General features: G+C 39.7%; 4 protein-coding genes across 8 annotated transcripts in view; 2 read left to right on the top strand and 2 right to left on the bottom strand.

Moving 5' to 3' along the window:
• The window catches only part of LOC134000724 (CAP-Gly domain-containing linker protein 4-like), a 37,154-nt gene extending 35,591 nt beyond the window's left edge, over nucleotides 1–1,563 (bottom strand). For all 3 annotated transcript variants that reach the window (XM_062440189.1, XM_062440187.1, XM_062440188.1), the window contains exon 1: nucleotides 1,489–1,563. The gene's annotated coding sequence lies outside the window, so the exon portion shown is untranslated. The remainder of the gene's footprint in view (nucleotides 1–1,488) is intronic.
• Nucleotides 1,564–3,797: 2,234 nt separating this feature from the next.
• Nucleotides 3,798–5,646, top strand: c19h2orf50 (chromosome 19 C2orf50 homolog). Its single transcript, XM_062439793.1, has 3 exons — nucleotides 3,798–4,021; nucleotides 4,849–4,888; nucleotides 5,449–5,646. Exons 1-3 carry the CDS (start codon nucleotides 3,798–3,800, stop codon nucleotides 5,644–5,646), a joined length of 462 nt encoding a protein of 153 aa, XP_062295777.1.
• A 1,865-nt stretch (nucleotides 5,647–7,511) lies between these two features.
• Nucleotides 7,512–12,821, top strand: slc66a3 (solute carrier family 66 member 3). Its single transcript, XM_062439725.1, has 7 exons — nucleotides 7,512–7,701; nucleotides 9,813–9,895; nucleotides 10,590–10,659; nucleotides 10,791–10,848; nucleotides 11,247–11,367; nucleotides 11,953–11,994; nucleotides 12,667–12,821. Exons 1-7 carry the CDS (start codon nucleotides 7,556–7,558, stop codon nucleotides 12,768–12,770), a joined length of 624 nt encoding a protein of 207 aa, XP_062295709.1. The 5' UTR covers nucleotides 7,512–7,555; the 3' UTR covers nucleotides 12,771–12,821.
• Nucleotides 12,822–14,662: 1,841 nt separating this feature from the next.
• rock2a (rho-associated, coiled-coil containing protein kinase 2a) overlaps nucleotides 14,663–19,578 on the bottom strand; it is a 34,436-nt gene continuing 29,520 nt past the window's right edge. Inside the window, exons 26-32 of one of the 3 annotated variants that reach the window (XM_062439722.1) lie at nucleotides 19,409–19,577; nucleotides 18,173–18,246; nucleotides 18,001–18,089; nucleotides 17,832–17,910; nucleotides 17,460–17,727; nucleotides 17,141–17,354; nucleotides 14,663–15,203 (exon numbers count right to left, since the gene is read on the bottom strand). In XM_062439722.1, coding sequence (XP_062295706.1) covers nucleotides 15,200–15,203; nucleotides 17,141–17,354; nucleotides 17,460–17,727; nucleotides 17,832–17,910; nucleotides 18,001–18,089; nucleotides 18,173–18,246; nucleotides 19,409–19,577 — 897 coding nt within the window. In that variant the 3' untranslated portion in view covers nucleotides 14,663–15,199. The other 2 variants (XM_062439723.1, XM_062439724.1) reach the window with 2 other exon arrangements.

Raw genomic sequence — 19,578 nt, 5'->3', positions numbered from 1 at the left:
GATGTATCTTAGCCAAGTAGGGACAGATACATCACGCACTGCAATTTTTGTGCAGCAAACCTCATGTTTAAAACGCTGGCCTCTGTTAAACATTGTGTTAATGTGATGCCAGAGTGAGGGTCACCTTAGTGGGTTAAGGCTACATAAGCATAAGCTGCTGTGCAACGGTTACGCTTAATTGGTGTGAGATGAACAGTGAAACCTCTCATCCCCATCACAATTAAACCAAAGACACATTTCAAAATGTTTGTTTATCAGGAGCTAAACATTCCAGCTAAACTCCAGCTTCTCTATAATGGAAAACTACCTGGTCAGTGGTCACTGTGTGCATGCAATTAAATACAATTATTGTGTCTGACACTAAAGAAAAAGACACACACAACATAATTGGTGAATTAAATGAGTCACTCAGCACTAACTGTACAGAGAAGATGAGGAGTTGCTTCTGCTCTGAGGTCACTGACTGGCTATCTAGAGATTAGGACTTTCCAGTGGGGAGACAGGACAATGGCCTACTTTTTCCCAATAAGCCTCTCCTTGTTTGTCGGGACAGTGATGTCACTCCCTCCCCTCCCCTCCCCTCCCCTCTGAGCTAATGAACACACAATACTTGGACATATTTCAAACTCTGAGCTAAAAATGCTTTAGTCCTGCTTATTCCAGACAGTCACTTTAACTACCTCCACTGTGTGTGTGTGTGTGTGTGTGTGTGTGTGTGTGTGTGTGTGTGTGTGTGTGTGTGTGTGTGTGTGTGTGTGTGTGTGTGTGTGTGTGTGTGAATCTGAAATTTAGATTATTAGGAGGCTCTTGTTAGAAATGCTCAGCCATATTCCACCAACAGACACCTTTATTATGTTTATATAGTTGTACATGTTTGGTTACATCCTGTCATTGTCAGCATAGCTCCACCCAACCTCAGGAATGAGCTAATCATACATCATTGAAAACACCTGTGTGCACTCCACTACTTTACAAGTCCATAGCTCCATAGCAATAATATAACATTGATAAACTATACTGTGTCGCCTGACATACACCAGCCCCAGACGCATGTGAGCTTATTTAATTCATTTAGCATTTAACTTTAGCTGTTAACACCACTGCTATTTAACCCAGATAGCTGACAGTGAAGTGTTAGCCGGCTAGCATATGTTAAAATACCGGTTGGGTCGTAATGAAAGCTACAGTGTGTCGTATTTATTTGGTCCATGTTTGGTAAATGAAAGCATTTAGCAGTCACTAATTTGACGCTCATGCACTGTGGAAAAAGTTGCCAGGAGAGATTAAAAAAAAAGTGTCCTCCTCTCTCTCATCTTCACTCAGGCTAGCTCCTGTCAGAGGTAATGTTAATGTTATCTAGCATATCCAACATTGGGCCAAGCCTTCGAGCTGAATAAAAAAACACGTAACGACCACGAATAGGAATAAACAGCGTCACGTAGACAGGTAGCTAACAGTGCGTTAAGAAACATAAGAAAAAAGCGTTACCTTGACCTTGCTGCTCGTTTCACTTCGCTCATAGGGAATATGACTAGAAAAGCTAGAGGCGGATTTAATTTCCGCCAATTTCACTGCATGCTACATAGCTATGACACATCCGGTCAGGTTTCACAACAAAAGCGCATTTTTGTGTAACTTCCGGGATTAAAAATAAATGTAATAAAACCACAACATACACACCCATGTAGGCCTACTCTTTAAATGTTAGAAACAAAATAGACTTTGTATGCCTGCCATTTAAATTTTAGGTGCAAATAAGAGTCTGTAAACCTGCTCTTTAAATGTTAGGTGCAAATAACAGTCTGTAGGCCTGTCATTTAAATAATAAGTGCAAATAACAGTCTGTAGTCATGGCATATAAATGTTAGGTAACATTAGGTGCTTACTTATAGATCCTCTCCAGACATGTTTTAAGACCATAATATGTATATAAATCACTATTCTTTAAATAATAATTTGTGTCTGATAGTCCATAAAAAAAGTTAAATTACCAGGTTAGAATAACATCTACTCTTTCTCCTCATTAAACATTCCAGAATCTATAAATGTGTACATATTTTTCATTTTAGAAGTTTGACTGCTGGACACAAGATGTCTCCTACTGCAATGTAAGGTCCATTGTCAGTGTTTGTGCACTGGAGGTTTCAAATTTCCACATCACACTTTTGTAAGTTAAATATTGGATCAGATTTGGCTTTTCGTGAATTGGGTCAGAGTTCAGACAAAGAAGGAGGGAGAACACGCGTTTAAATAAAAAACAAATGTAACTTATTAAAGTAACTTAGTAAGTATATTACTAAACCAAAACTGTACATGTTGAATCAGTAGCATCAGTCGTGTATGGGAATGCATGGATGAGGGGAAAAAATGTTGAGGGCTACAAATGAAACAAACAAAGAAAGAATGTTGCTAATGGAAGAGCAGGTGAGCTGCTTCTGGCTGATGACCTCCACTCTGCCTTGTTGCTTCCTGAAAGGAGGAGGAAGAGACAAAGGGCAAGCGAACAAGCCAGGCAGAGTAAAAACAGGAGTGGTCCATTTGCAGCTGAAGAATGTGAAAAGAAACTCTGCATTTTACTTATTATTAGTGAGCAGAAACATATAGCAAGGCTGAACATCCAGACAGTTTTAAACCTAACACATCCATTATTATCACTCACAGCTGGGGGAGACAGGGGAGGGGGAGGCTATGTCCACACACAAGTGCACAAAGAATGTTGTTGGAGCATGCTCAACATATATAGGAAATAAAAACAGTGTCCGTTTGGCAGATGGTAGCTTCCCTGAGGCAGCAGCATGAGATTGCGGACACCTGTCATGTCCGTTCAGAAAGGCCACATTCAGAGAGACTGGTGGAGGCTGCATGCTGTTTATTAAACCTGCAGAGCCCTTACACCTGCGCCTGCCTGTCTGAGAACTTGGCCTTTGCTGGTTGACACTGCGGTACTCTAACAAGTCTCACTGGTTCAAGTCTGGGTCTGCTCCTGTAGCAGTCAGAGGCATTCATCCTTTTCCAAACACCTGTCACTTTCTGCACTGCAGGAATATCTTTGTGTGTGTGTGTGTGTGTGTGTGTGTGTGTGTGTGTGTGTGTGTGTGTGTGTGTGTGTGTGTGTGTGTGTGTGTGTGTGTGTGTGTGTGTGTGTGTGTGTGTGTGTGTGTGTGTGTGTCAGTATGAATGATAAAGGAAGAGGGAAGCTGTTGAATGTTTTTGAAATAAAACCAATGTAACACACACAAACATTAGCTTTGTTTCGATTTGTAGTGTATTTTTTAAATGATCTTGATATTGAGTTTTAATCCATTCATTTCTATTGATTTTAGTTTATTTATTTTTTTTTTATTTTTTTTTTGCGCAAAAATTACACACACAAAAAAGACAGATAATGAAAGATAATATACAGTGCAGGGAGAGGCAGAAACCCCAAATGGGCTTATTTAAAGCCTCCACCTAAAAATGTTAAAAATCACACAATATTACAGAAGATAATATGATTACATAGAAACAAACCAAATTTATTTCAACATATTTATAATAACAAATAAAATCAATTTAAGACTGACTGTGAAATTTCTACCACAGAAGTAGTTATTCATTCTTTCCTATTGCTGTTATTTGTCCTCAGCTGGTGAACACATTATAATTGCCTGAACACGGTCTCCATGGAAACGTAAACAAAACGGCTTGAGTACTGGCAGTGATTTGATCAACACTCTGCTTACTTGCGCACGAAAAACTGACTTTTGATCAATTTTACAAGTGGAACAGTTACATTTTTTCTTCATAGAGCCAGCAGGATGGAGATGAACAATGTTAGACGTGTTTCCTCTGCTGGATACCGGCTACCGGAGCGATCCACCGGGAACAGGCCGACAACAAGCCAGCCAGCTGCGGACACAAGTCGCTACGGTAAAGGAGACACGATGACTTCAGCTCATAATGCAGACAGGAGCGATACTGTTAAACAGGACCAGGTGTGGAAAGAGCTGGTGTGGACTGAGAGGAGAGGAGTCAGAGAATGGTGAGGAGCAAGTTATGATATGATCACATGTATTTAATGAGCCAGATCATCAGTACAAGTCTGATCAGTTTGATAAGACCAGTGGTGGAAAGTAACTAAGTATATTTACTCAAGTATTGTAGATGCAAAAGTGCAATTTTGATGTACTTGTCCTTTAAGTTTTTCAATTTTCCACTCCACTACATTTCAGAGGGAAATATTGTAGTTTCCACTCCACTACATTTATTTGACAGCTTTGGTTACTTTTCAGATGAAGATTTGACACACTGGATAACAGCTCCACTAAAAAGTGATTTTTCCCTTTAAATTTCTCACATGGTTTCATTTTAATAAATGTTCAAATGATCCAATATTTCAGCAAAAAATAAATTATTAGAGGAAAAAGTCCAAAAACTGAAAACTGATTTGTGTATCAGGACTTTGTTTCCCTTGGGGGCCCCAAGTACTTTTACTGTAATACTGCATACTACATCACTCATAATACTGCAGTACTTTTACTGTAATACTGCATACTACATCACTCATAATACTGCAGTACTTTTACTGTAATACTGCATACTACATCAAGCTCATAATACTGCAGTACTTTTACTGTAATACTTTAACAAGCTCATATAGGTAGGATATTCTCATGCAGTACTTTTACTTGTTATGGAGTATTTACATCATTGAACTGGTACTTAAGTAAAGGTTCTGAGTACTTCTTCCACCACTGGACTGATGTGATTTTATTTCTGTCGGTTTATAAATTAAAATCTTGGAGTCAGTTGAAGTTGTGGCAGATCATTTTAGTCATGAGCACTTAACTAATACATTATGATCCACAGGGAGAGGAACTGGAGCTTTCTCAGGAACTATGATCAGATGGTAAGAGCGTGTGTGTGTGTGTGTGTGTGTGTGTGTGCGTGTGTGTGTGTGTGTGTGTGTGTGTGTGTGTGTGTGTGTGTGTGTGTGTGTGTGTGTAAAATGCATAAATGATAATAATTTATGATTCCTTTATGAAATGAGTTTTGCTTTGAAATGAATGTATTTAGTGCAGTTTAACCATACCTTAACTCCTTTTCCAGTGCAGAAAACACTAAACTCAGAATATTCAAATTGACATGCCTATATATTTATACACTCATGCTCAAAAACTAAAACTGTCATGACATTCTCAGCACTGTGCGATACAATATTTGACCTACTGACAATACAATACTTTATAATTGTACATCAACCTGAAGTAACCATGTATAACACTCAGTAGACTACCAGTGCTGCTGACCTGCTCTATGTGTAAAGTGCCTTGAGATAACTTTGGTGTGATTTGGCGCTATACAAATAAAGATTGATTGATTGATTGATTGACAGTATTGTATGTATTGCTTTAGATCTCATATGTCCCCATTAGATTGCAACTATCTGACTGTGACTTCACCTTTTAGGGACAACTGAGGCCAAGGGAGCCTTTACCCAGCTACGTGTCACTCTTCTCTAAACGTGTCCCCAACACCAGCAACCAGATGTGTGGTAGCAGACTGTCCACTCCGCTGGGGAGTGAACTGGTCAAACTGGACAGGTTGCTCCTCTGGTCTGGAAGCCATAACAGGCGCAAGCAGGATCCAGATATCCTGCCCTACTAGACAGCTCTGGAGATGAGTCACTTCACATCTGGACTGTCGCACATCAGGTTCTTCTTTTAACCTGGACTCAGCGAAGCTTGGACAGTACTGTCCTTAGAGAGCTCCACTGGGTTTAGCTTGGTGTTGTACTCGCCATGTAGCTAAGTGAGTTTAGATTTGATGCTGTGTTTGTTGTTTTTAGCTTTGTGTCATGGTAATGGAGCATGAATTTAAAGTAAAATACAGACATTTACTTAGAAGCCATATTAGAGGAGAAGTCAGGAGTAGTAAGAATATGATGTTTGCTGTCCTACATCTGCCCATTTCAGTTATTGATCATAAAAGTTAAAGGCATTTTCTCACCTGTAAAGACAGACAAGAAGGAGAGAAACAGGCAGGTCGCATTCAGCTCCATGAGGTATTTAATCAGATACTTGATAATCTAACAAGATACCTGTTAAAAGTTGGATGAGTGAAAGGTTGCATCACTAGTACTCTCCTCCGTCAAAGGCCTGTGTACTCTACTAGTGTTGCAGGGGCAATAAAATCTTAAAAGCAGGCATAGAGCAGCTGTATCCTTCCTAATGACAAAAACCCCATAGAATACAGTTTAACAGCTCTATCTGAAGAATTTACCATGTAAGGATCTTACTTGCTGACGCTGTTAGAACAAATTATATATTGTTTGTGTTGAATTTTATTTCATTATTTTATGATTTTAAAATGCCTAAAATAGCTGTTACATATCTTCCAGGATCTTTAAGCCATTTTCCATGGTAGACCCATGGAATTATAATAATTTCCTTTTGGTGATTTTTATCAAAGCTTTTTTTTTTTTTTAACGACCTGCACTTTATGTGAACCCGGCATATCTCAGGTTTTTATATTGTTCTTTTGTATTGCATTGGGTGAAATTGTTTATTTCATGTTGTATTAATCAATGCTCCTTTGTCTAAATTTGATGACATTTAAAATGTTGGTCCCCAATAAATTTGAAAAACGTATCAGATGGTTGTAAGATCTGGATGTTGCATTATAATCAGAGTCTATATCTCATTGAAATAAAGGTTTTGCATTTAAAGTGTGAGTGTGCTGACTGATCTTATGTTCAATGTTGGAGATGATACCAAATCTTTCACTGGTGCTGTAAACCTACACCAGACAGTAGGTTACTGTGCCATTTATAAAGCCTAAACTTGGAATAAACCCAAATGTTGTCTGTGTGTGTTAAAGTGATGCTATCTCCACCGTGTGACTTTCAATAAATGGTGTAGTGCAGAATCAGAAACATCACACTTTAATCAGGTGAGAATTTAAAAAAGCTTTGGTCTTACTTGTGCTCAAAACCACCCAATCAGCTTTCAGTGAAGGTATGCGGAAGTGAGAAAAGATGCCGGCTGACAGGAAACTATATCAAGCTCCTAGAATCATAAAGGAAATAAACACCACAGCCTTCAACATAAAGGTTTATATGTAGTTATTTTTGATAAAATGGTAAATGGATAGCATTTATATAACGCCTCTTTAGTCTTCTGACTATTCAAAGTGCTTTTTACACTACATGTCACATTCACCCATTCATACACTGATGGCCATGCAGAGTACCAACCTGCTCTAATCTACTAATCTAATCTATGTTAATGTACCACACACACACACACTGCCGGCACATCTGTCTGTCTGTCAGTCAGTCAGTCAGTCAGTCAGTCAGTCAGTCAGTCAGTCTATCTATCTATCACACAAGTGCACAAATGAGTTTTACTTTTATTTTGAATGTCCACTCCGTAAACGCTTTCTGCTTCCCGCTGACTTGACTGTGGTGACAGCTCAGCAGCAGCAGCAGCAGCATCTGGTTGCTGCGAGTTTTGACCCACTTTTCCTAAGCTTTTCTTTTCCAAATTCACTCTTGTTGTGTTTCCATCTCCACACGATGCAGATGGAGAGTTTGTTACACTTCGCTAACTTCAGCACCTTGTGTGTGTGCATGGTGCTGAAGTTTCCGCAAATTTTTGTACTGATGCGAGCAAAAGCAGCGGGGGGAGTTAGTTTCAACAGCCTTCTCCTCGAGCTCGTCGGGTATGTGATTTTCTTTTATTTATTTTTTAACAGAAGTTCAGTTTTGGGGGTTTAAAAGCCGTTTTGTGATTTAAGAAGTGTGTCATTTAAAGTCACTTACCTGCATTACAAAGTGAGCAGTGTGAGGTTGTACGGTGGATGATTTAAAATGATTGAATCAAGGTGAAGTGTTGTCTTCCTGATCTTCATCGCGCTCATCAGCGATGGGAAGTGAAGCGCTCCACCAAACTCCATTCAAAATTCTTCTAATTTAATGTAACCTTCGTCATGGGTAAAAGCGCACATTTCATTCACCATAATTGAACGCATGTACTTAACCCTCGTTATCTACTTATGAATTCGGCATTCAAATTGTAACCATTTAAACCTTTTATTGATAAAAAAAACCATTATTTAATATGTTTGTATATAGATAGACATGGATTATAAGATTATAAATAGGCTACTGTATTAGTCCTGAGGGAAATTAAAGCATCCAGCACACATCACACACTCAACAGAATATATTAAGATAAACAGTTAAATAGTAAAATACAAAAGTTTACTATTATAAATTGTGTAGTAATTATATACTGATTATATACTGTGTGCATAATAAACTGAGAATAGTGAGATCATTAAAAAAAAAAAGAAGTTATTATCCATCGTTTAATGATTATATACATAGTGTATAATGACATATAATATAAAAAATGAACAAAAAATATTAGGCTGTAATCCACATTGGATACCATAGGCTTACCCCGACTGAGTTTAAAGGCAACCAACTGAAAAGCCGGCTTCCAATAAACAATAATCCTACTGCGGTGGCTTTATAACATTTAACAATTGTGTTTTTGTTTACACAGCCGGGATTTGGGTTGATTTATTGAGGACAGGGTAATTTGGCCTCAGTTTGATCCGTCTGTCCCAACATCTGTGTGTGAAGCAGGGGGACTGAAATCACTGCAGTGGACTAGTAAACAAAGTGTTGACACTAAAGAAGCAGGAGGATGTTTTGAATCAGGTATATTCTGTATGAATCTTACTCAAATTTACATCTAAGTATTCACTGTAGGGACTTTATATAGCAGGAACAATTTGTCTCAGAGTTTGGGACTGAGCAATGTTGTGTATTTAAGGCTGTATAGTATCTCAATGTCCTCTCTTTCCTCTGTGCCTGGCAGTAAATGTCTCTACTATGCTGGTGAGTGATAGCCTGCTGTCATTGTGCATGCAACAGTAAAACAGTCAAGCCTTAAAGCTGCACCGGGTAAGAAGTTTATGCAGTGATAAATTCATTTTATCAACCTAAATTGCTAAAAAAAAAAAAAAAGGAGCCGCAATCCTGAAAACTACCTCACTTTCACCTTTGTCCACCTTAATGAATCTGTGGGGTAAAATCTCCACTCAGAGCATTTGTCCCGCATCTCAATTTTAAAGGTGCAATAAGTAATATTTTATTGCACGACACAGTTAAAAGCGTTGGTTTTTATTTTTTATCAGCATGCAGTCGGGTTTTGTTGATATTTATTGTTTTATCGATGCGATTTTATAGTTTTCGGACTAAATTTCCCACCTGCTTTGTAATAAAAACTACTCAATCATCCAATAGCGGAAAACTTAATTTGTTATTTATGTCAGTTCCAAACTTCCGTAGATTGGGCTCATGCTGATCTTTATTCACATAGAGTACCAGTCGAATTTGGACATAGAAACTTGTAACTGGGACTGTAGATCTTGTGAAATGACCCTCATGCAGCTTTAACTTGTTTTCATTGTTTATCACCATGGCACCTTCACCTTGTTAGCACATAGAAACAACGATGCACCATTATGTATCTGGCTGCATGTTAGCCTGGCAAACAGGATCCTCCACAGAGTCACGACAACACCCTCTTGATTCAGACAATCACTGATATTTCACCATGTTTGCAGATCATATGAAACCAAGCCGCTCCCGGTAAAGAATCCACCGCCACTGTTTGTCCATTAAACTTCATTAGTCATACTGCCTGAGCTTTAGGGAAGCATGAGCAGCTGATAGTGATCTCAGCATCCGCTTTCTGCCATATTTACTGCTCCATACTGAACGCTACAATACAATGTAATATAATTCATCTGCTTCACAGGTACATTGTTTTTGTGACCTATCAGATGTATTATGACTACCCTCCTCCAACGTACCTGGAATATCCCATTCTCATCGCTCAAGGTGAGTTGTCCTTACCTCCCACACTGTCGCACTTTTACAGTACGACCAACTGGACTACAGCACAGTAGTAAGAGTCAAGTTCATAATTATTTTGGGGTGCAAAAACATGACAGTAAGAAGTGCGATTTCTCATTTTGTAAGCAAATGTGTCACCTTCTCTGCTAATCTGTAAAACCTCGAATTTGGAGCCAATTTTGGAGCCAGTGGTTAAATTCATATATAGAACACATCTGCACAATCCTTTATATTTAAATTGATGATTTAACGCCCATTGACAGAAAATTAATAGATCATCCTTATGGTTAATGTGGGCAATAATTAATATCATGTGAGACAGTGTTGTTTCCTCATTGGGTAGCGTGGAAACAAATGGCTAGACATGGGTGTGAACTGAAAGCTGCATTAAGGTTCCTGTGGCATTTATTGACCTGTATTTATAACCACTGGGAACCACAATAACACATAATCTCTGTTCTGAGCAAACCCAAACCTCTCAGTGGCCTCTAAGAGACAGAAATAATAGTGACATCTCAACAGAGATATGTGTTTGTGTGTCCTTCAGAGTGAGTTTAAGCTGTTTAAAGCAGAGAGATTAGATTCTGGAGGAGTTAATGAGACAGTAAAAACAACTCTTTGCACCGTGTTGATCATTTATCCTAAAGTGGAGTGTGTTTATAACCTGCTGTTTCCTCAGACGTGGTTCTTCTCATCCTGGTTCTCCGCTACAGCGGCAAACTGCGCTACAGCCTCATCTACGCCATAGTGTATCCTTCCACCTGTGCACAATCTCACTTTTAAACACCCCTACATGTGAAAGTGTTCATTCAACATTGAAGAAAATCACTTGATACCTCTGTATGTCGCAGGTTATTTGCCTTAACCCGCTGTTGTTCAGGTTCATCGGGGGTTGGAGGATCCTCACTGTGGAGAAGTGGATCATAGATTTGGCTATGGTAATGAAAACTCTTTAAAATCACAGATTAAGCAAAGGAATGATGAGTCAGCAGTTAGTAATGAGGTGCAGGTTTGATCAGAATCTAGTTATCCAGTTCTCCAGACCTCATTGCACCCCAAGAACGACACTCAGACCTTATAAATGCCAACCGGTCTTTTTAGTTAATGAGATGAATGAGTCTAAAGGTGTATTTGCATATAATTAGATAACAGCAGTGAACCTGTGTGCTGGAGTCACCGGACTGCAACTGACTTTTAAACGTTTTTTACAGACTATAAAGTGTTGGAAATCTTAAGCTGAATTATAATGTTAAACAGTGTAATTTATACAATATGTAGCATCTGAGAGTTTCTCTTCACCTGTATACAGCCTGACCTCCTCTCTCTCTTTTCTCAGAGTCTGTGCACATTCATCAGTGCAGGCAGTAAGTTTGCCCAGCTGCAATGCCTGTGGAAGTCTAAGGATGCGGGACAGGTTAGCGCCCTCTCCTGGGGTATGGCTACCTACACATGCATGGGTGAGTACATTCCAGAAAGAACTGATTCAGGATTTCAATCATAGAGATAAACAATCAGGATATCTCAACTTCTGCTTGTCCAATTCTGCCATCACTCTTTATATTTGATTATTTAATGACAACAAAGTTTAATGTTGGCATGCTTGAGCATCTTTTGGTCACTGAAACCCATGATAATAATTAATAATACTTGGACCCCACAATAAGTAGCACATTAAATGTATAATTGTGTGAAATGTGTAGAAAATGTCTCATTAGGTTCTGGTTAATTAAGGTTAATTAAGACTCCCTGGTGTAGTCTTGATCTGTGATGTGATTAATACGCATCCAAAAACAGTCAAAATAAATGTCACTATCTTTTTCATCTCTCCGTCTGATTCCTAATGAATTCAGACTTTTTCTCTCCTCTCCTCCCCAAAGTACACTTACAGTAATGTTTCACCCCATGAATATGTATTCTATTATTTACTCGGCTCCTAATTGAATAAATTAGCAATTCATCGCTTCATTAATTAAATATTAGACGTTGTCTCTCTCTTGGATAACGAGGTTGTCATTAACTTGGCTCACTCCCTTTTGTTTCAGCGAGGATTTACACCACCACTGTGACGACTGGAGACACACAGGGTAAGTCAGACTGAATCACAAACGGCTGCGGGACGTGTGGTAAAACCCAGATGAGAATTTGAAATGATTTGAGGGATCCGTTTCAAAAGATTTGTCTTGTAAATATCTAGCATGATAGTTTTCATGAGCGAAGGCGTTTTTGTGGTTGCATTAGGAGGAATTGCAGGGAGCAGAACAGGCAGCTTTTGGGGGGCTCAGACAGCTAAAGTTCACTACTAATGTAAAATATAAAATGTGATGTTGACTCTCAGATTTTTTTGGGGGAAAAGAAGCTTTTAAATGCAAGTTTTGGATGCATTTTATATCATTTACATTCTCCTTTTAAGAGGAAGAATGCAGAAACTCAACCTGCTGTAACAGCTTCTTTGTTAAGCAACACTTAACAGTTTTTTAAATAAAAGATAAGCTACACAATCACTACTGATATCCTCACTTTTTTTTAATTTCAGGTGAAAACTAACACAGCTACTTAAAGGAAAGAAAAAAAAAGTTTTGAAAATACCATTATTGAGACTTTAAAATTTGAAATTCAGCCAGTATTTAGGCCAAAAGTATAGTGTGGAAGGAGGAGGAAGTGTAGTGTTAACATCTTAAAGCCCTCAGTGTTCTGGCTCTACTTTAATGCGTCTACCTGCCATCTCCGATCTAATCAAACGTCTTCCTTCGGCACAGTTCTGGTGCGCTTCATCGCCATGACCCTGCTGAACCTGTGGGTGCTGCTCACAGTGATTTACTACCAGAGACGCAGCAGCGCCAGCGCCAAGAAAGACGACTGAAAAGCTTTTTTAAAAGTTTGGATCTCGACTTGCTGTTTCGTAAACCTGCTGTTCACCAAAGAGTTTACTCTGTTACTGTGGACGCAGCTGGTGACTGGAAGACGAAGCTGAAGGGGGACAGCGGTTATCTAAGCAGCTTTTGTAATACTGACCCATAAAATGTGCTTTTTTATATTGTTTTTACCTCAGTATTAAACCCACACTTTACTCTTTTTTTTAATAACCAGTGACAAAATAATGACTATACTGTATGAGTGGGAAATGTAGTGTAATAAAGGTAGCAAGGCAGCACAAGCAAAGTACATCTGAGCTCTTCATACTCAGGAGAAATACTGTATTTTTGAATTGCTTTTATACATGTGAAGTTCTTTTCTGAACTATTTTAATAAACCAAACATTTCAGCTTCTTACAGTGTGCTCATTCCAGTGTGCAGCATTATCACACCCACAATACGTAAAAAGACAGAAAAAATAGTCCCAAACCAAAAGGCACATCCATGTCTTTATTGTTGAAGTGGTAAATTATTATAGAGCAGTTTGGTAGCAAACATGCAATCTTGGATGTAGAGCCCTTAAATACAAAGTGGACACAGCTGTATAAATAATATAATGTGCGCTGTATGGCATGTAAAATATATACTGTGTATATTTATATGTATAAAACATGCTTCTTGGTTAAAGGAGAGCACTCGATACACGCACGCACACACACACACACGCAGACACGCACACATACACACACAGTTACTCTCCATCTGCTATATGAGCCACATACACACAACAATGTGCCCAAACTCAGAGTTTGGTTACTTTTAATACAAAAATATCAGGACAAAAACACCTTTTTTTTTTAAAGAAAATCTTTCAATGGAATAGTGCTGCTCAGTATGTTGGTTTTGGATATGACTGCATACCTTCATTGTTTCTGCTTCATATTGGTCAATTTCCCCTTATTTGAATAATTTTAAAATGTTTCTTGATAGGTTGGTTAAGCATTCAAGTGTGTGAGGCCTTAAAAAAAAAAAGAAGAAAAAAAAGGCAAACACATGCAAACTCACTCAGAGTAGTTTGTGATATAAGAGGGGAGGGGGGCTTCAGTCAAGTATATTTGGATACAAGAAATACAATGCCTGTGTGTCGTCTCTGGTAAAAGCCCAGATGTACATTCAAAAAAAAAAAAAAAAAATAGGGAGCCGAGCTCGGATCAGAAAAAGCATTAACGGTGCACCCCTTGAATGCAGTAAACATTAACCCTCATAACTGACAGTGCAGGTTTGGAAAGATTATGTGATTTTGTCTGACCCCCTTCAATCTAAATGCTGTGGAGAGCGGTAGAATCTGTTACTGTGTTACTGTAGTCAAACAACGGCAGGCTGATGATTCAGAGCGTGCCTGAGTCGCAAATCTGAATTAGAGGCATTCGAGGAATTATTTGCTCAAATCCTGGGGGAATTTGACACTCCTTCCCCCCCTTGCCCCCACCCCCCCTTCCCTCCCTGCTTCTTACTGACTTTCCAAGAAGTCACAGCTTTGCTTGCTTAAGTACCTCATTCAAGTTTCTGTGACCCGTGTGGACATGCGCCTGAAAAAGCAGAAATCGTGGGAAGCGAGAAGCTACAATCAGTAATGTGAAAGAGTTTGAATATGAAGATGAAAAAAGTACAGATGCTGTGTCAGGGAGGGGGGTGGGGGGATAAAGTTCAACAGCCCTCAGCTGCATCCAGCCAACATAATTACTGTAGTGTACCCCCACTCACTCGCTGCTGCTGCTAAACCCCCCTTCATATTATTCACAATCATTTAACACAAGAATGTCCTTTTTTAAAAAATTCATTTTGGCCACAAGAATCCCCAAAAAGGTGATGAGGAGGAGTTGAGAGTTTTCTTGTTGGGTCCTTCAATCACACAGTGTCCTGGTGAGAAGTGGTGAGGTAAGTGTGTGCTCCCCCCCCCCACCTTCTTGCCGGCCCCCAATCGGGCTTTATAAGAGCTCTCTTCTGTTCAGTATGGAGCTGAACGAGCTGCTCGGGGCACGTAATAGCCCCCCGAGAGAAGACTTCTGCTAATGTTGCTCACGAGCCGTCCGAGCTCGCTGTAAAGAGACCATCGTGGTGAGTTTTGATGGTCGTCATCGCTTCGAGTGGCGGGGAGAGAAGTTGAACGAAAAAGAGAGGAAAAAGCAGACTTTTTGTGGAACTCTGGCGGGCTAAAGCGGGACAGAGGGGGGTTGGTTGGTTGAGGGGGAGGTTGTGGAAGTTGTGAAGTGGAGTTCAGTGTGCTGATCTGCAAACGAAGCTTCAGTCGTGTACAGTCTTGGATTTAGGATGAAACACACACAAACACACGCGCACACACACACACATCACCCCACCTCCCATCCCCCTCTCCGCCCGCCACCTTCACGATGCACCAACGCTCCCGGAGCAAGGTTAACTGGAAGAAGAGAGACAAAGAGAGGCGAGGTTAGTGTCAGCAGAGGGTTCAAAGGCTTATTTTATACATTTATCTTCTTCAGTAACACACCTGTCTGACTTAATGATTGAAATAACACTAAAGAATCCAGTTTGTAGATATAAATGAGAGTATTGTGCACAATCTGATGTGAAAAACTGCAGTTACATTTTAAATAATTGGAATTTGAAGCTAACAGTGATATTTGAAAATAAAGGCAGTAAATGTCTTAATATACAAACATTTATGTTAACTACAGCTTTAACTAGTTTCTTAATGAGTTGTCAACTAGATATGTTGTGATGGAGATGTTTTATAGATGAAAAGTACATTTCTTAGCGCCCTCTGTTGGACAAACATCTTTTTCTTAATTACAGCAAACATATTTCTCTATACTGCAATATTTGTTACTTATTGGTCAATATATACACCAATACTAATATATCTGTGATAGGATAAAATCACATACACCAGGCCACTTACTTGACATTTTATATAACCTTATTATGCATTTTGAAAACACAAAAGAGGCTATGACTTGTAAGACAACAAAGTGATGTAATAAAATAAACTTCATTATAGTGAAAAAGTCTCATTTGAACCTATTTCCATTTCAAACACCCTGTGGTGAAGTGACCACATTCAATAACCCCAACAGTAGCACATGCATTAGATCACCCGACATATGTGCGCGTTGCCCGCCACCGCTGAAACAAACTAACACCCAGGACTGTGCCCCCGCTTTTTAGTGCAAGAACACACTTTTTTGGCTTTAAAGCGACGTACACACATTCAGGTTTTCAGTGGTTCGCGGGGAACAGTCTGAGCAAAAGGAAGCACAAGATGGGAGAAGTCGTCAATTGTACCAATGTCCACTGCTGGATTCTTCTCGCCTTATTTTGAAGCCGTTTGACCTGCGAGGGCTGAGGTCAGAGGTCAGAGGACGAAAGGTCATGACGGGTGAGACATTTTTGGTATGTGACTTTCATCCTGAGCCGCTTTAGAAATACACAAATGTTGTATCCTGTGTATTTTTTTTCCTCTTTTGAAAAACCCTCATTTTATTAATAAAAAAAAAGGTCTTTTGAGAAATAGTGAAGCACTGCCACAGAAAGCATCACACCGCACAGCAACACACTGCACACAGTGTTACCGCATGACATCATCAGAAACGAATAGAGGAACAATCCTCATCGATATCATCCAACGCCCAGTGCCAGTCCTGCAGACCAAAGTCCATCAATCTGAAAGGGGAGACGGGTTTTGACGGCCGGGTAAAAATCACACACACTCAGCTCTCACACGTATAAACTAACTGAGAGCGGATCAGATGTGTGACTGGATACTGTTCTCTTTTGTCCTGTGTGGTTTTACATGAAGCACAACATGACCGGAGGGGAGAATAAAAAAAACAAAACAGTGTTCTGCAGGCTTATCACGCATATTACAACCTCACATAAGAGTCTTTATACTCCCTTACAAGCACATAAAAACACAGTTTAACATGATTAGTTGTCACCTAGGCTAGTGTCAAGGATATAATAAACATCAACACTGCCTTTGTTAAACGAGGTAATTCTGGACGCACTACAGGTCATAAAATAATACTTTCATTCTCTATTTTGTCAGAAAGGAAAATCTTTTAAAATAACAATTTAGACCACGAGACAGATCATCATAGAAATCCAAGAATAAGAACAGTAAGAATGATAAATGAATGTGCATTTAAGTGTGTCTCATCTCTAACACAGGCCAGCACTGGCTTTGTATACTCTGCCAGTAGCTACTTTCCTCACTGGAAACCTCACAGACTACCCAAAATTAAACCATCTTAAGAGCGTCAATTATTTAAAAAGTGAGGTTGTTTTGGGTTTTTTGGAAGTAAAACCTGGAGATATAAATTCGTCTGCTTTTTCTACCTGCTCTTGCTTGTAGGGAGCTGTCGACTGGGCCTCCTCATAGACTGGCTGGGCTGCACCTTCATGGAGGCGCGCGGCGAGGAGCGCGCAAATTGCTCGGCCGGTGGCGGCTTCTTGGGGATCTTCTTGACCAGTCGGCTCACCCACTTCTGCTGCTCCTCCTGGGAAATGGCCAGCAGCAGCAGGTTCTTGGCTGTGGAAACGTCGTAGTTCACTGGAGAGGGGAGGGAAAACATTATCAACATTTTTTTTATTTTTAAAACAGTACCCTGTTTGGCAATGCATCGACTAAAACGAACATGAACAAGCTTTTTCCTACCTTTGCAGGGGGCGATGATCTCCTCCTTCTTGTCCATGTGGTCCTTGTGGCACTTGATGTGGCAGCGCCGGCACTCCAGGGCAGGCGGCGGCTTGAACATGTTCCACAGTGGCTTGGTGCACGCCTCACAGTTGGTGGGGAAGTGGTAGAGCGTGGGGATGAACTCGTGGCCTTTGTGGCAGATGTAGCTGGACTTCTCCCCGATGGGCAGCGGCTCCACAGGAAACTCGGGCTCCTTCTTGCTCTCGCCTTCATTGGCATAAAGAATCTGGAAAGAAGAGGAGGAAGAAATTTAAATTTAAAGATGTCACATGACAATTTAGAAGCTGGATAATTTTTTTTTTAAATCAGCAAAGCGGTGCTGAGACAGACCTGGAATATCCTGGGAATCTCTTTGGAGTCAGCCCGGTACACATCTGTTTGAGTGACAGGTCTCACATGGAAGAGTTTGCTGTGTAGGGGGGGGAAAAAAGTAATTACAATAATTCATGAATGAACTCATAAACACACTAAATGTGAGGTGGATTGACGTTACACTCACTCTATATCGAGCACCATGCAAGGGATGGACTGCTCTCTGTCCTGCTCGCTGTTGTAGAAGAGAATCTTTTTGCTGCTCACTACAACATACTGAAGCAGATAGAACAGACAAGGTGAGGAGACATGTTCAAGAGAGACGTTATACAACATCATATCAGTTTCACTCTCTTTACCTTTTTCTCCCATCCGAACTTCTTGGTGTTGTTTCTCACAGGGAGCGAGAGCCACCCCTCCAGCCTCATTTCTGCTACAGAAAGAGAGAGAAAGGAAGAGAAGTCAGTGTTACCATAAAATAAATTTTCACTGCAATTAAAATGCAGTTTTTACTGAATGAAAGTGCATTTAATTATACAAGGGACACACTGATTGTAAAAATTCTGGGCCTATACCGATTTTTAAAATAAGAATTTGACCGATAGCTGATTTTTTGGGGGATAATGTTATCATGTTTTGTTGTTATTTATTCCACAAGAAAACAAAGACATTGTTGTGAAAAATAATAATAAAATAAGTGAATTGTCTTAAAGTAATTCAGCATCATCATTACACTATCTTTAACTGAGCACAAATTCATGAAACAATCTTTAATAACTTTCACAAGGAATTCTTTTCTGCTTCAAAATCCCTTTAGCCTGCTTTACAATTACCTACTTAATAGGAAGAATTTTCTTTACTTCCATGTTACTGTTACTGTTACTACTGTCGGAGTCTGACAATCTGACTGCATCGGCCACTGCCATCTTATTTACCGATAGGCTGCTGTTAGTCAACAAGTGGAATATAGGCCGATACCGATATTTGGCCAATATATCAGTGCATCCCTAAATTATACAATAATTTCCTGCAAAATCAAGAAAAATGACTAAATCTGGAGCACAGCAGCAATGTGCGGAAAATATACAATAAAACAAATGGGGTTTTTTCACTCACCAATATAAAAAATGCTTTTGCTTGTTTCATCTAAAACCAAAATCCTCACCAAACTCACCTCTTAAAAATCATTTAATACATAATATTTACAGTTTATTTTAATCCTAAGCACATGAATGGATCTACCAGAAAGGGGCCCTTGAACAGTAAGGGGCAGGTTTTTATTTCTGTTGGGCTCAACAGAAATACAATACATGGCTTGACCCATTCTCTTAATGTTGATAATTATGGTCACTGTCAGAAACCTAGAATGTCCAAAACTAAATATACAGTTATACGGTTTCCACCCAACAGCAGTGTTATCCAATCAGAATAAGATAAAGGTTGTTTGGGGGACATTCAGTATCCAGGGGCCCCTGGAGATACTAATGCAGCAGCATTTTTTAATGCTAAGACTACGCTTTATTGTATGAAAGTATAATGACATAAAAGATGAACTGAACTGAATAACTAGACAGGAAGTGTGTCTGAGCTCTTACCTGCGTATGCATCATCTGCATCGAACTCGGGCCCGCTGCTGACGCTGGCCGAGTCCATGGACTGCACGCTGAGCGTCTGCAGGAGATTCCTCAGTTGCTCGATGTCACTGTCCTTGCTGTCCAGAGCCATCTGCAGCTCGATGCGCATCTGGTTCTCATCCGACCATTGC

The sequence above is a fragment of the Scomber scombrus genome, chromosome 19 (assembly GCF_963691925.1).
Source record: "Scomber scombrus chromosome 19, fScoSco1.1, whole genome shotgun sequence".
NCBI classification, from domain to species: Eukaryota; Metazoa; Chordata; class Actinopteri; order Scombriformes; family Scombridae; genus Scomber; species Scomber scombrus.
Note: the sequence above shows the minus strand (reverse complement) of the source record. Positions and strands in the feature narration are given on the sequence as shown.